General features: G+C 48.0%; 2 protein-coding genes across 4 annotated transcripts in view; one reads left to right on the top strand and one right to left on the bottom strand.

Annotated features, from left to right (window-relative positions):
* Positions 1-16,797, top strand: part of LOC143658530 (zinc finger protein 671-like) — a 526,356-nt gene that overhangs the window by 433,047 nt on the left and 76,512 nt on the right. The window lies entirely within an intron of this gene.
* The window catches only part of LOC143658532 (zinc finger protein 550-like), a 31,644-nt gene that overhangs the window by 3,620 nt on the left and 11,227 nt on the right, over positions 1-16,797 (bottom strand). Inside the window, exons 1-4 of one of the 3 annotated variants that reach the window (XM_077130564.1) lie at positions 6,869-7,080; positions 4,144-4,270; positions 3,992-4,045; positions 1,749-1,844 (exon numbers count right to left, since the gene is read on the bottom strand). In XM_077130564.1, coding sequence (XP_076986679.1) covers positions 1,749-1,844; positions 3,992-4,045; positions 4,144-4,270; positions 6,869-6,901 — 310 coding nt within the window. In that variant the 5' untranslated portion in view covers positions 6,902-7,080. Of the gene's footprint in view, positions 1-1,748; positions 1,845-3,991; positions 4,046-4,143; positions 4,271-6,868; positions 7,081-16,797 lie in introns of those variants that run through there. The other 2 variants (XM_077130566.1, XM_077130565.1) reach the window with 2 other exon arrangements.

Here is a 16,797-nt window from a genome sequence, read left to right as displayed (position 1 = left end):
AAAGAAATTAAGAGATAAGTTCTCTGAGAAGGCAAGAGAAGGTACAACGTAGACTCTAGTGGAAGAACTGGCATGAGTCAGAGGCAAACCTCCTCTTCAGAGAATAAGAAGGGAAGCCACAGGTATGAGTGAAATACAGATGGGTTTTCTCAGACTGAGGAAAAAGTGGAAGTAGGAAGCTGCATAGATTCTAAGACAGCAGTAGCTGGGGAAGTAGTTGGATTCAGAACAATGTTGACGTGGCTATAAGATCTGACGCAGGAAAAAGAACTGACCAGAGCACTGAGTGATGTGGGGGGAACCTGATAGGAATCTCTGGCATCATTCAGGCAAAAGATGAGAGCTTGAACCAGGATATTGCTGATGGAGGCAACTAAAGTGGAGGAGGTGATGAATTCATGAGATACACAGAATGTAAAACGAGTAGGACTTGGGGACAGATGGCCTTGATGGAGACAGAAGTGTAGAGGGAGTATCTGAGGTTGCTTCCAGCCTGCTGAACTGATTGGATGCCAGGACTATTATCCACAACTGAGGATATGGTGTTCTGACCACCAGCTGATGCAGGAGAGATCCCCTATCCCACCCCTAAATAGTACAAGATGCCCAAATATGACAGGTGACACTGGATGATGAGACTGACAGCAGTTCGTTAGTCACATAAACTCACAACCTGAGGAAAGGGGCCACCACATGCCATGTGGGGGTGGCACTTGGGAGCAGGATGTATCAGCAGGGAGTGTAGAAGGTAGGCCTAGTAATGACAAGCGGGTGGGGTACCCTCTGCTTCCCACAGGAGGATGTGATTGGCTCATTTGAATAATGTTATAGGCTGCCTGTCAGGGTGTAAACTGGGTAGCTGAGAAGCCTGAGAGCCAAGCAGCGAGGAAACCATAACTCCATGGGGTCATGTCAATGTGGGGCAGACAAGGCCAATGTCATCCTGGTGTTTTTCAAGAAAAAAGGGACAGAAAAGTATACAGTAAGCAGCAACTTTCAGTATCTAATGGGCAAAAAGGATGGATGAAAGGATGGAAAAAGTAGAAAAGAAAGGGATCCACAGCATGGTAGTCATTTCAAGGGGAAGATCCCTTTACCTCTGAGTCCAGAAGGAAATAACATGATGTTACTATTATTCACTATAATTACTGATACTGCATGGTTATTTCTAACAGCATACTTCTGTTGACCCTTACTATGGGCCAGGCACTGCACTAAGGAAGTTCCCTACATTATCTAATTACCTCCTCAAACAACCCAATGACATAGAAAATAGTTTCTGTCATTCATCACTCGGATTTTTGAAAAGCAGGCTGAGTACAACAGCCTAAATTGATGTAAACTGTATTCAATTGCTCTTCTGGATCACATAGCTAAACCATAAATCCAGTCATAAGCACCCAAGTATGGCCAAAGGCCTAGTTTTCGTCAAAGGAAAATGTGAGTGGAAGTGATATGTGTGCCTGTGCAAGAGTGTGTGACATCTCCCCATCCTCTCCCCCAGCTGGATTACATCAGGGCAACCTTAAAGCTACATGCTGATGTCAGAAGTCACTGCATCTCTGGACAACTGCGTTGTAGAGCATTCCCCTGCGGAGGCATACTGTACCTTGATGTGAGCGAGAAGCAAGCCAACCCTGGAAAGTTCGCAAGGAGTTTTACACAGAAGTTCAGAGGCAACAGCCCCCTTGCAGACTGAAGGTGGCTATGACCACCTAAGCAGCTCTTCGATGCCTACCTGAACCTACCTTGACAGGTGCTTTGGGAGAGGTGTCTCTTCACCATCCACAGTTCCTGGCCATGCTCCAAAAGATGGATCAAGTCTGGTTTGGGAACCAGATTTCCTGTTGAGAGAGAAATAGGACGCGGATATTTAGAGAAGAATGAAATCTGCCAATCGTGTCTGGGATTTCATATCAGATAAGACTAAGAATAAAGCTGCTCCCAAGAAAGTAAACAAAATACTGATTTGTGGCCTGGAAATCAGGAGCACAAAAACCGTCCTTGGAATCCAACTGCTGCAGAGGATAGTCCTGGCTGTCAACATAATCCATGTTCCCTTGACTTCCAGCAACAGAACCCAACCCTGTTCAGGCTCACTCCTCTTTCACAGGCAGCTGTGGGATGCCAGGAAGATGAGCCCCTCCTTCCAGGAGGTATTTTTCAATGAATTTGAGTCATTGGTTCTCAAATATCATGTGCTTCAGAACCTCCTAGGAATGCCTGATTCCCATCTCAAACCAAATGAATAAAAATCTCTTGGGGTGAGGCCTGGGCACCAGTAGTCCTGAAAGCTTCCTGGGAGGTTCTGGAGCTCACAGCAGATAGAAATCAGATGGTGAATGGCATCCTCCAACCACGAGCAGCCTAAGGAGGTGTGCGCCAGGCAGGGCAATCCTTCAGCTGCAGGGAGTTGGGTTCTCTGTCCTTGGTGGTTCCTCCACCTGGAACACTATTCTCCTCCACACTTGCCCCATCCAACCCTAACTCAGCTTTTCCACCTCCGCTCAGACAGTGACAACGATGGTGAGGCATCCACGACAGCAGTGCTAACACCAGGGAGCATAACCACTGACCCTTACAGTCAGGGTACACCGGGCTGTCCTGTGCCCTTTTTCACAGGTTACAAGTTTATCCTCACAGCAGTCCTGGGAAGGAGATACCATCCATCACCCCATATTACCAAGGAGGAAACGGAGGCACTAGAAGGCTCAGTAATGCACCCAGGGCCACACAGCTTGTAAGCGGCAGAGCTGGGATTCGACCCCAGGATGTCCGTCCCAGAGGCGGCTCCTGGGCATACACTACATGGGAAATGGCTCCCAGTGCTGCATGGGCCATGAAGGGGAGGTGCACGTACACAAGAGATAAAACACTTAGGGAAGAGGGGCCCCTGGGAGGGGACGACTTGGTGATTCCCAGACGAATCTGACCAACCAGCAAAAAAAAATTAAAATTAGGAAATCCACACTGATTATTCCAATGAAGACATTTCAGAGGTATCAAGTATCATCTACTCTCACCCACATTTCACAAAAGAATGGACTTTTACCACTAAAAGTAAAGCAGAGGATGGCATCTCAAAACAAAGGTACGTCTCCTATACTGAGTAAGTTGAGCTCAACAAGGGACTCACTGCACTGTCCATACTCTGCTTACTCTGCCAGGGATGGGATGTCGTGACCATTAAATGACTGGGGCATAAACAGTGCCTGGAACAGGCCTGACGTGGGGTTAGTGCTCAGAGGCTGTAAGCTGTGCCCACTGGTACTGACAGGCTTCTCTCTAAACTGATTCACTTTTTATTTTAATAGTTGTACTCTAAAGGGGAATCTCATATTGCTCTGGTAAATGAGAAAGCTAGTTTCACTTCCCACAAATGGAAGGCTACCCTCAATACACAATAGTGATGTCAAAATAATGCTATTTAGTTTCAACAGACTCATGTAGCCTGCTCAGGGCAGTGGATTGGAAGCTGCTCCCTCTGTGGATAAGGGAAATGACTCATGGTTAGGGATGTTCAAACCTTAGCAATGAAATGAGACTTTCTCTTGGCAATCAGCACACTGGAAAAAAAAGGGAAAAGGACTGGCTTTCTCGGGGTGCCCACCCATGCCTCTTGATGACATTTCTGGGCACCCTCTAAAAGCATCTACTATCCCAAGGAAGGCTCGTGGCCCAGACAGTAGGAAATGATGACCTTGCAGACACTGGGCACCTTTCCAAAAACCCTGATTGTGTTGTCTAGTAAAATTCCTGGGAGACACTGATGACAAACGCCTCCTGGGCATTTGCCTGACTTACCCACTTTTAGATCAGCCCACCACTCACAGCCTTGGTCACTGGGTTGTGGGGACACCTGCCAGGCTGAGCAAATCAGGTTCCTTCTTGTGCAACCTGGGATAAGGATGTCAGGCTGAGGCCAGAGCATGCTGGATGCCGGGGTGAGGGTTTGTGTTTAGAAGGACTTTGTTTTTTTGCCCATCAATACCTGATGCAGACACAGGGAGAGCAGGCAGGAGATGGATCCAGAACACTGCAGGGCCTGCGGGGAAGATGGCAGGTAGCCCGGATGGCCCTCCTGACCAGCCAGGAATCAAGAAAGCTGCAGCTGCCTCACATGGGAGAGAAGTGCAGCCTTACCCAGCGAGGCCAGGAGCCTGCAGGTCTCCAGCATCACCTCCCGGTACAGGGCCCGCTGGGCCAGGTCCAGCTGACCCCACTCTTCCTGGGTGAAGGTCACAGCCACGTCCTTGAAGGTCACCAGCACCTGGGAAGTCAAATGGAGGCAGGACATTGGCACTGGTATAGCGGGATGGGATGAAAGCCTGTCGTTCAGTCACTGGCAAAGGTGCAGAGACCCTCCTGAGGCCTGATCTGTGCTGGGCTCAAAGGACAGGCAGATGCTGCCTTGAAGATCACACTACCATGTCTGAGAGAGAAGCCTGCGATGGGAAATGCCACAGAGACGAAGACGACAATGGCAATCCCACATGGGATGTGAGAGGCAGATGTAAGTGTTCTGGAACAGTGAAGGAACGGGGAAAATGTTTATAAGGATGAACATAATACTAATAATGGTGGAGGTGACAGCAGCTGAGTCTTACTTGTCCTCACCATGTGCCCACCCCGTGCCTGCCCCATGCTGTAGGCCTCACATGCCACACTTTAGTAAAGAGACTAAAAGTCCCTGGCTCTGGGGCTAGACTCCTGGGTTATGAACCAGGCCTCCTGAATTTGGCTCTTGCCAGCCGTGAGAAGATGGGGAGGGCATCAAACCACGTCTCTGCGCCTCACTTTCCACATCAGTACAATATTCATGCCCACTTTGCCAAGTGGGTAAGAACTAAAAAGAAAGTATTTGCAAAGCCAACCCTGGAGTGCCTAGTGCATTTAAGAGCTCAGTGTGTCTAGGACATATAAATTCTTCCACAGCCCATGAGGCAAACACCACCATCATGGCCATTCCACCATCAGCCCTGAGACTCAGGGCCCTACCACAAACTGCCCAGAACCTCCCATCTAATGAGCAGGGGAAGGATCTGAACCTTCCACACAATGTCATCCCTCCTAGGGGAGCCACTGGATCTTCACAGGCTCTCCGTGCCTCCTTAAACCACTAGTCCCTGCCTTTGTCCTTAGGCTTCCATCTGGCTGGAATGTCTCCTGTGCCTCCCTCATTCCCAAACCCACCTGCCAAAGGGAGATGTGCTTGCTCTGTAAAGCTTACCTTTTAGGTGTTCCCCCAGGCCTTTCCAGCCCAGTGTGGGTAGGAATGTGGCTCTGGTGGTTGACAAACTGCGTATAAGTTTCTGCTACTTAAGAGCTGTGTGATCGTGGGCAGATAACTAAGCTTGTGATTCAAGAATGAGAACAGACCCTAACACTAAGGATAAGAGGTAGGAGGACTAAGTAGGATGACACATAACTGCCCCTCAGCCATTACAGGTCAGTTGTTAGGGTTGTTTTGTTCTGTTATTTCTCTCCTTTGTTCCCACAGCAACAAGAACACCTGGCCCCAGCCTAGGATCCCTTCTTTCACTGCTGCAGCACAATCCCTGCACAAGGATGCCAGAAGGTAGACAAGGGGGGAAAGGGATATGTTGGCTGGAACTAGAATGGCCAGGAAAAGGCCATCCTGAGAGAGACTATTATCAATGCACAGCTGGAAAGAGTGAAGAAGGGTAGCCCGAATCTGGAGCAGCGGGAGCTGCAAAGGTAAAGGCTGCAAAATGGGGAGAAATTCAGCATGTTCAGGGACTCCTCGGTTGGACAAAGAACAAAGAAGGAATGGGGCGGATGGAGATACAAAGGAGGCAGGCTGGGGCAGGTCCAGTTGGGAGGGTTTGGATTTACTCTAAGTCTGGTGGGAACCCTCAAGGGGAGAGCCATTCATTCACCAACCATACAGCAAGTGCCTTGTACAGACCCAGCCTGTTCTAGGCCTGGGGACAGCAGTGGACAAGGACTCACGCAGGGTTGGAAAGAGATCCTCAACAAGTAACGGAATAAACAAGCAAGACAATGTCAGACAGATTGCTTGAGGATTCTAAAGAGTGACAAAATGAGAGATTACAGATGACTTTACAAGGGACAAGTGGAAAAGTCCTCTTAGGAGGGGACACTGAAGCAAAGCTGAAATGGAATAAGGGAGACATGGGGACGACAAACAAATAAATCCCAACAGAGATCAGGGCTATGACAGAAAACAGGATAACATGATGGACAGAAACCCATGGCACGGTGTGTGTTTATATACAAAGGGGCATTGGTGTCCTGCAGAAAACTATTACCGAACATTTTAATGGACTCCCTTTTCACACTTAACTATGTTAAACCGAAAACAAGATTCATTACTGTCAGAGGCAAACCAGCTCCGCTTGCTGTAAATTGCAAAGATAAATTCAGTGACTTTTTGGCTCCCAGTCAAAAAGTAATGTTTCCAAAACCACCTCTCCCACCTCTCCCTTCCCAGCCCTTAGTTCCATAGCGGCCAGAGGCCAGGGAGCCCTGGGGCCATGCTCCCGTTGGGCGAACCCGAGATGAGCCCGAACCCAGGCCCGGGAAGGTAGCGCCGCGGAAACAGGGCCCAGAGCAAGGCTCAGGGGCGGTGCAGGCCCGGGATTCGCCATCCGGGTACCCTCCCTGGTCCCCTGGAGCTGGAGGCCCGGGCGGCCTGGGGGTTTGCTCGACGTCACCCCTGCCCTCACACACCGCAGCTTTGCGCTGCCCTCTCCATATACGCGCTGGCCTGGGTTCCGGGCCTGGTGGAGGGTGACCCCATCCCGGGGCCCCGACACCCAACGCCCGAGTGGCCTCCACCCCGACAGGGCGCGGGTCCGAGAGGCGAGGCCGGCACCCCACTCACCGGAGCCGGGCCCAGCAACGCAGCCGCGGCCATAGCCCGGGCGGGGAGGCGGAGGCAGCCGCGGGCTCAGCCGAGAGCTCCGCCGGGTCTATGGGGGTGCGGGTCCGGACTCCATGCCCCAGGTAGCCCTCCCCCGCCGAGCCCCGGGCAACCCTGCTCTTGTGCCCGCCACACCACGAACAGCCGGCCGATCCCCACGCCCCACGCCCACCCTGGCGGCGCCGGAAGTCCCGCCCCCAGCAACGCGTGCGTGAGACGCCCCTTCCTGTGCCGTCATCGGCCCAGCGCTTGTCGCCCGCCCCGGGCACAGCCTTCTGGGAAATGTAGTTCCCGGGCACCCGCGCAGCCCGGGCAGTGGCCAGCGGCGGCGAGAGGGGCGCGGTGGCTTGTGTCCAGAGGCCACTTAGGAGCATCACCGGATATCCCTAAAGGGGCCACCCGGGTCTCCAGGCTGTGTTTTCTGCAGTTTCTCAGACACTGCCGGGGGGACATGTTGGCGCGCGACGTCGCAGTCCCTCGGACAGTGCGCCCCCCCCACACACACACCCCGTGGCTGTGTCTAAGCTACGTCATCTTGTTCTTCAAAAACACCGAGGCTCAGAGCCCCTTTGTGGGTCTCAGCGTTGCTAAAAGAAAATCTTCCCATGCCATTTAGGATTTCACAGCTTTATTGAGTGGTTCCTGAGCAGGGCCACATCCCCTCAGAAAGCAGCAGGGAACTCCAGCCAGGGGGTGCAAAGGGGAGTCTATGGAGAGCCAACCCCGAGTCGGGCGAGCAAAGGTTTGTGCATGGTATGTGGGGCATCCGACAGGGTGGGGGACAGATGGACAGTGGTTTGTACCGTATGCTTGTCCATCCTCATCATCCCTGCTGGAGAGAAACTGCTTTATAACCAAGGGTACCTAGTTCCGCAGTTCTCACTGCAGATCCATTTTTTCTGTCGTTTGGAAAATCCTTTCTCAAAAAGGGGTCCGTTCCCAGCCACGCCCAAGGCAGGTGGCCATTTTTATTTAATAGCATGTTAGAGCAGGGTCAGAAGAGAGAAAACTTCACACAGGTCCGCCGTGGAGTAACTGGGGAAGTCACTTGAAGAAGGTGAACAAGACTGAAAATGTTTGGTTTTGCATACATTTTTAAATAAATGTATGAAGTTCCTCAAAATTCTGTCTGGAATAGAGTGGATTTAATTAACATAATTTTTCCAGCCATAATGAACTAAATATTTCTATAGTTTAATATTGAAGGGTGGCAGAATTGATCATTCTTTTTACATTCTTCATTCTAGGAGAAATAGTTTAATAAAGGATCTGTATGCATGGTGTTTCCTGTAATTTTTTTTTTTTGGTATATATTCTTTAAAAGACCAAGAATATCCCCTCTTAGTTGCTTAGAAATATCCAGAATGGGAGAAATGATATTTCATTTTGTCTATTGTATACAAGAGATCTTATTTTCTACTGAGTGCTGGAATATATTAATGTATTGTTGAAAATGTTTTTTTAAATCTTTTCTTTCTTTTTTGTATGCTGTGTGGTGGAGGTCACATTTCATTCTTTTTCCAGGTGAGTATCCCATTATTGCAGCACCATTTGTTGATTTTTTATTTTTTCGAGAAGCACGGGCCAGGAATTTAACCTGGGTCTCCCACATGGCAGGAGAGAATTCTACCACTGAACTACCTTTGCACTCCAAAAATGTTTTTTTTTAAACATTTTAAACTTGCAGGAAGGATGTAAGAATTGAACAAAATTTGAACATCTGATCCAGTTAAACACTGTCTTTATTTACCCCATTTGCCTTATGTTTCTCCACAGTTATCCGTATGTGTGTACACGTTATGCACATTTTTCCTGAACAAACTGACCTTTAAGTCAATGAACAAATATTAAATCTTGCATCACAAATAGTTGTCATCTTCTATGAGTCAGTGCCTCCATCTCCTTAAGTCATTTTTAGAATATTACAGGAAAATTATTATTTTATAAAATTTCTATTTCTCTGGTATTTCCTAATGATTAAACATTTGCTTTTGGGGGGAGGAGGGCAGGAAAACTACAGAAGTGGCATTATATTTGCCCCCCCGGCCCTCCCCCCAGTCATGACCAACTTCCAACTCCTGTTAGCTCTCTCCCCAAACCCTCTCTTCAGAGGAGTTGCTAGGCCCTCATGCTATGTTGTCCATGATTTCCTCAAGCCCTTTGATCTGTGGATCCATCTACCAGCAACAAGAGTCTGGTAGGCAGAGATGCCACCTGAGCTGGATATTTGGCACTCTGAGCCCCACACCCTCATCAGGCAGTTCCACTAGGTCCCCCAGATGCTTCCCAGAGCCAGTCAAATATGGTTTACGTTCCTCCTTAAGCCCCATACCAAAACATCATATCCAAAATCCACCCCCTGAGCAAATTCCTCTGATATCACTGCATCTTTCTCATATATCCAGACCCTATCACCATACCCCTGGACCACACCACAGGCATCTCCATGGAACCCTGTACAGGTCTGAAACTGTTGTGTACCCCAGAAAAAACATGTTCCTTAATCTTGATTTAATATTGTAGGGTGGGACCTTTTTATTGGATTGTTTCATGGAGATGGCATGCCCAATTGTGTGGCCTCAAGACCATCACAATGATGAAGTGAAACCAACTCATACCTGCACGTACACACCCTCATATACTTGTTAAAACCCCAGTAATTTTATTTTACAGCAACTCCTCACACAGTATGTCATATAATTAAACAATGAAATTCCTTTCCCATGTCTGTTTGAGTTGAAGCTAGCTATGTGTTTTGTTTGCACATTAATTTACTGCCTAGAAAACTGGGGAGATGTATCGGAGAAGTCCCTGTGCAAAAGAAGAAAGCAGCAGGAAAATTCCAGTCAGAAACAAAGAATCAAGACTCACCTACGAAGCCCACACAACTACACAACCCTCCCAATACCACAGCAAAAATGAAGAAAAACTAAATAAGTTAAAATTAGAATACTGACTCTTTAAACCATATCAGGAAAACCTTTGTTTTTTTACCAAAGCCTTACATAATCTTAAGCAGTACAATAAATATGTGTCCATTTGGACACATAGGTCCTTGTCTCCTTAGATATAACATAATTTCATGTGAAAATACTTGCAGTATTCTAATGTCAAAGATTTCAAGTATTTCATGACTTAAGCCTTCCTATTTCTCACAGACTTATGATCCTTGAGGGTAAGACAATATTTTGGAATGTTTTCCAAATAGAATGTTTTCAATAGATCAGCATTTTGGTACATAGAATGTTTTCAATAGATCTCTACAGAGCTGCCCTAAACTGTCCAACCCTTGTGACACTTGAAGACAGTGAATGCTTATTGCAATAGGGTTGGAGGGAAAGGAGAAAGAAGCATGTTTCTTCTTATTTATTCCTCCTCCTCAGGTTTGTGTGTGTGTGTGAGATACCTTTCTGCTATAAACTAGGGGACAAGAAGCAGCTGAAGATTTTCCTAATAGATCAATAACCAATGGATCACTTTCCTCGATTGTCAGATGTAGACTAAGGAGCTGGGCGGGATCAACATGATGCATTCGATCACAAGGAAGTGAAGATTTGTCCTGAAGTCTCCTTCCCAGTAATGGTACTGGGTGGGCTTTCCCTTCAGTGTGGATTCTCAGAATGCAAGGAAAATGATTTCTCAGGCCAAGTGATTTCTCAAAGCAGCCACAATCAAAAGGTCTTTCTCTGGTGTGTATTTTCTAGTGTTGCAAAATGGATTGTCTCAGGCCAAAGAACTTCTCATATATCTTATACAAATAGGGTTTTTCTCCAGTGTGAATCCTTTGATGCCAAACAAGATTGGAGCTCATGATGAAGGTCATTCCACATTCATAGCAATCATAAGGTTTCTCTCCAGTGTTAATCCTTCAATGCTGAGTGAGCCATTGGTGAATGGCAAGAGACAGTGACAAGATCATGTGACCTGAGAGGTGAAGACAGTAAATGCTCTGAGATTAGAGGAATATGGAAAAAATGACGATGATCACAATGAAACCAGGAATAACGGTAGCAGCAGCCAAGCCTCCTGGCCCACAGTTTTTTGCCAATCCATGCTGAGGGATTCCCACACCATCTTAAAGCAACAAAGACCCCAGCTCTGGAGCCAGACTCCTGAGTTTCAATCCAGTCTCTTGAATCCCATCATTGCCAGCTGTGTGACCTTGGCGATGTCACCTCTTTTCTCCCAGTACCAGTTTCTATACTGGTACAATATTAGTTCCCACCTGACCAGGCTTCTGAGAGAATCAAAGCAAAAATGTTTATAAAGCAAACAGAAAGAGTACGATTTATATCAAACCTCTCACAGCCATGAAGTAAACAATACCAGCATCTCCATGTTAGTCAGTGGAAGGAGGCTCAGGCAGCTTTACAAAAATGTAAATCTTGAAGAATACATCTAATGAGCAGAGGTAGGATTTGAACATCTAGTACATGACTGTACAACAATGCCCATAAGAAATGTTTCCACATATCATAAGAAGCCCTTAGCAACTGCACAGGCCCTCCTATGCCACCTAGAAGAACCAAATACTTCCTGCCTTTGTCTGTCCTGCTCCATCTAGCTGGAAGGTCCCCCAATCTCCCCACCATCCCAAGCCCATCTGCTTAAGTGACACTAACCCACCTTACAAAGTTCACTTTAGATGTCCCCTCACAGACTTTCCAGCCCACTGTGGACACTGTGGATGAAATGGTGGTTAAGAAGGCAGGTTCTGGTGGTGAATGTAGAGGGTGAGTTTCTGCCATTTAAGAGCTTTGGGACCTGGGCAGTGGAACTTTGAGCAGAGAATTCTAGAAAATGCCTCTTCTGTAAAGCAGGGTGATAAAAGAACCTAATTTGAGGAGGATGTGTACAAGCATTGATAAAGAGGAAACTGCAAGCACAAAGGTCGGGAAGTGAGAAAGAGCTTGGCATGTTCAGGCCAATTTGACTGGGGGTCAGTAGACACCGGAAGGAAACAGAAGGTCAGAAGAGGTTGGCTTGGGAGAATCCAGAAGGTCAGAAAGGGTTGGCTCGCAGGCCATGCCAGTGGACTTGTATCCATTCAAAGTGTAAAGAGAGTACCAGAGGGAAACTTCATTTGTTTTTCACCCATCTACTGAGTACCTGGAACAGGCCTGACACTTTTCTAAACCTGGAGGTAGAGCTGTAAGATGGAGCTCATATTCCAGGGCTAGAGACAGATGACCAAGAAGGAATTAAATGAGTAAGACGACAGATGGACCTAAGGGTCCTGAAGACAACGGAATGAGAAGACCAGAAAGACTGGACCCAAAATTAGAACTGGGGACTATGGAAGGCCTTTTTCAGGCGGGAACACGGGAGAGAACCTGTAATGAATGACTCCATGTGAAGAGGGTTGGAAGACCCCTAGGGAAAATGCCAACGACCATTAGTGGTTTAATTTTAACGGTTAGCCGTGGTCGATATCCACAGTGAGGTCCTGAGGTCTCTGGACTCTGCAGCTCGCGCTCCTTCCTCCGGTCCAGCCCATGCAGAAGGTATTGGCATAGGGGGAATCCAAGAAACCACACTCCACCCTTTCACACCGCATGCCACTGATTGCTGAAAATGGGGACCGACTCTTATCCCTGAACTGGATTCATGAGCTTGGGCCCGCAGAGGCCATCCACCCCCTCTTCCCATGACCCCAGACTCAACGGCAGGAGTAGGGAAATGAATAATCCCGGGAGAACACCATGCACCACACCCAGAGGCCGGCCATGGGGTGGGATCCGTTCCGTGAAGGTGTGGGGCGCCCTCTGCTCACCGGCACCGCGTCCATCAGCGCCGCCGTGGCCAAGACTGGAGGTGAGAGATGACTGAGGGGAAGGCTGAAGTGCTTTCCAAGCGCTCAACCGAGGCTTCTTCTAGCTCCTACAAAGGCATGGGGTCAATGCTCCCCACTGACATTCCCGGTTCGGCGCCGAAGAACTGCCCGGGAAACTGAACCAGCGCGCGGACCCAGGCGGCCACCAGCAGATTCACTGCCAGGAGACCAACCCAGCAGGAAGCCCTCACCGGAAGGCCCGCCCCCGGAGTGTCACTGGCTCAGCTTCCGCCTCCGGGGGCCGCAAAGCCTCTCGGGTAACGTAGTTTAGGTTCTACAGACAGCGAAGGGTGTTTTTTCCCTTCACCAACGATCCGGCCCGCAGCACCGCCAGGAGCGCTGGGAAATAGCTTCAGGAAGGGGGTGGGTCTGCAGCTCTTCTTAAGAAGGAAACGCCTAGTTTTCGTGAGTTCTGTTTTACTAGAAAATGACTAAATCCCAGATGATGGTGGAGAAGCCCCTAATTCGTAGCTGGTCGGTTGGAAGGGCGGGTGCTCTGAATTTGCTCTTGGGGTCTGAGAGGTAATCTTGTGGAGTACTGCTCTTAACCTGCTGAGACTGCCTGACTCTTTAATCAATTACAATTGATTACAATTACTCTGTAATCTGATTACACTTCTGTAATCAGAATTGCATTTGAGTACAGGGGTATCTGCAGTTGCTGATACAAGTTGCACATTATAGATGCTTACTAGAAAAGTGAGGCACAACACAGGCATTTTAATATATGATTAAATGCTGGGATAGGGTTCTAAACTTTAATTTTAAATTGGGGAATTTTTCTGCTCATAGGCCACAACCCTGTGTAGAATCAAAAAGTGAATTAGTGTAGGTGGAGGACACTGTAGGCTCCTTCTTTTTGATCAATACCACTGAGAACCAGAGTTATCTAGAACGACTGTAATGCATCAATCAGATCTAGTCAAGAACTTCCGCACTTCCCAGGATTATTCCTTGGCTTCTCCTGGAGGTAGCCACCTGGAACCTCAGATAATGTCAGACCCTTGAAGTTAGGATCTCTCTGCCAGCTCGAGTGCAAGAGATAGATAATTTTCTCCATCTGAATCATTGTGGAGGAAAGGGGTAGAGAAATGAGGCCATAAAAGGTGGAATTAGGTGTGTGGCCCCCAAGAAATACCAACCTGGCATTTCAGAGTGCCCATTACTGTTCCACAACAGGGAAGCAGTCCTATGATCTGGCAGTCCAAATGCCCCTGAAGACACCATTACACATCGATGTTACTTTCGTGACCATGGACTATCCTAGAGCTCCGGTGGGACCAAGTAGTGAAGCATCACCCATCACCCAACAGTACACCAGTTCCTAACCTCCACCTCCCTCTCCCTGCTCCTACAACCCCAGTGTTGAACCTTGCCTGGAGTACCTGGCTGCAACACACACCAAATCATCACAACTTCATGGCAAATTCAGGAGAAGATATTTTTTCTGGACCTGTTACCAAATGAAGCAGTCACTCCTCCCAGACCAAACCTGGATACAGTGATCTGCTTTTGTGGATTTTACTAAGTCCACATGCCTGGGAACTAGGCTAGGATGGAAAAAGAAAAAGCTTATCTCACAAGTTGCTCAAAATGTGGCAGTGAAAATAATGAGAGGAGGACAATGTGAGGGAATGTAGGTTGAACTAAGGAAGGAAGGGATTAGGCATGTTTAAATTGGGGACTGGTGGACAGGTCCCCATTAGATAGGCCTGTCCCTGATATTTTGAAGAAACTTACCACAGAGCTAAAGTCACTACCTCCTAAGAACACAGCCAAGCTTCTCAAAGCCTGACCCCAATTGTGCTCCACTTCTCTATGTTCCAGTTAATAAAATATGGCACCTGTGCTTTATTTTTTCACCTTACCTGAAGTTGCTGTGGGTAAGACAGGACTGAGGTTTGTTACAAGTACCATGGAAACCCCAAGCAGCCAACAGTGGATAGTGCTTAGGAAGGGGCATCATCAGAGCTAAGTCCAGCAGGAGGATGTCTCCTGATTCACACAGTGATTCCAAGTAGCCCTTCTGCTTGACATTCCAGATTCAAGCTCATCCCTGTGCCCTGGGTTTCTTGGAACCCACAGCAGGACTGGAGATATGAGCAGAGGCTGAAATGGGGAAAAACTGCCATGTGATGGGTCATGCTGGCAAGGGAGTAGGACATGGTGGATCTAGAGGGCCTTCAATGGATGGAGTCACTGGAGAGAAAGGAGAAGGGACACAAGGGTTTAATTTTTTTTTTTTTTCATGGGCAGGCACCGGGAATCGAACCCAGGTCCTCTGGCATGGCAGGCAAGCATCCTTGCCTGCTGAGCCACCGTGGCCCGCCCACAAGGGTTCAATTTTGATGTGCCTGGGGCCCCAACTTGGTATGCCACGAGGTGGGGAGGGTGGCTATAAAATCCAAGTTACGGGCAGGCCACGGTGTCTCAGCAGATAGAGTTCTCGCCTGCCATGCTGGAGACCTGGGTTCGTTTCCCGGTGCCTGCCCATAAAAAAAAAAAAAATCCAAGTTGCCAGGCTCTGATATTTATCAGTGTCTGGGCATCCAAATGAGGCTCTCTACTATCTGCTCCTTCTGCTGGTCCTTTCCATTCTAAAGCCATTTAATGCCGACTCTGCTAAATGGCTCAGCATGTTTTCTCCTCAGGGTCTGAAACAGAGATCCAGCTCTTGGGCTTAACATCTCTCATCCACCAACCCCCCCCCCCCTTGTCCATCCATGTCCCTCTAGGGTTGAGGCTGCTATAGCCCATATTCCTCTAACCATTGCCCTGCAATATGTTAGATGTTGCTGTGGCTGGGTGGAAAACTGTGAGGTTCAAGTAGTCTAGGAGTGATGGCTGCTCCAGTGACTTCATCTGCTGCAGGTATCAGAGATGCACCTTGTCAAAACCTCATTGCTCAGTGTCACAGATCAGAGACAAACACCCTTTCCTAGAGGAAAGTGTCCCCATGGCTACTCCTGAATTTCTGGAAGAATGTCCTAAGAATTTAAGAACAGGAAGAGACCAAGACCAAAAGAACTGAACTGGAAACCAGGAATGAATTAAAAGAAGGACTTTGCCATACATAGGAGAAACTAAATATCAGTGTTCTCAGGAGCACTCAGGCTACTGCTCCCATACCTTGTCTGGGAGAGCTGGTTCCATGCAGGTTGCCTGTTTGTTAAATATTGCTACAAGGATGTCTTGCTTGTCATGCATTCTCTTGCTCTTGGTGTTTTCCTCAATTCTGCAACCTTGAGCCACTTGAATATCTGAGCTTCCTCTTCATAGTTCCAGGTTCTCCTAGTTGCTACTAGCTGTTCCTGATGTTTGTAGACCCTAACCACTGAGCTGCAGGTCCTCATGTCCTAAACATCCAGCAAAGCGGCAAAAATTTGGTCCCCACTTGGGCTCCATTTCTCAGTGATCCAGTTGAGTGAATACAAACATCTTCACTATCAATTGTTATGACCTTATTGTGGCTGTTGTGGCCAAGGCAGCACTAAAACCTGTTTATGGTCACCATGGAAACCTCAGGCAGTAAATGTTGGGCAGTGCTACAGAAGGGCCATCATAAGAGTCAATGTGGAATCAGGGTAGTCTCTCTCCTACTTACAATGATTCAAAGCAGCCCTCATGTTTGGCTCACAGACTCTGGCTCATTCCTGCTTGAACTCTGCAGCCCCTGGGAGGCAATGTAGCCCTGAGGAACTTTTCAATGTCTGCACTTCCAACTGGAATTGCGATTGTGGACCAATCATTATGTCTGAGTCTGAAGTATTTCTCTGTAAAGTGAGCAGGATCTCCTAATACTTCGGGGGACATAAATCAGGTGGAATGGGAAATGGAGGCGGGAGCTCAAAGGGGGTCACAGGATGAGTGATTCTGAGGCAAGGTTAGGATTGGAGTATCTTCAAGGTATTGAGTCATTGGGGGGAGGATGAGGCGGCAACATTACAGTCCCATTGTGATGGGTGTAAAGCCTCACCTGGGTTTGATCAGGAAGGCAAAGTTTAAGGATAAAAGCCTGGTTCTCTCTCTGTGCTTCATACTGCAGAGTCTGGCCCAT

Source organism: Tamandua tetradactyla, chromosome 16 (genome assembly GCF_023851605.1).
Source record: "Tamandua tetradactyla isolate mTamTet1 chromosome 16, mTamTet1.pri, whole genome shotgun sequence".
Lineage (NCBI taxonomy): Eukaryota > Metazoa > Chordata > Mammalia > Pilosa > Myrmecophagidae > Tamandua > Tamandua tetradactyla.
This window is presented reverse-complemented; position numbering and strand designations above follow the sequence as displayed.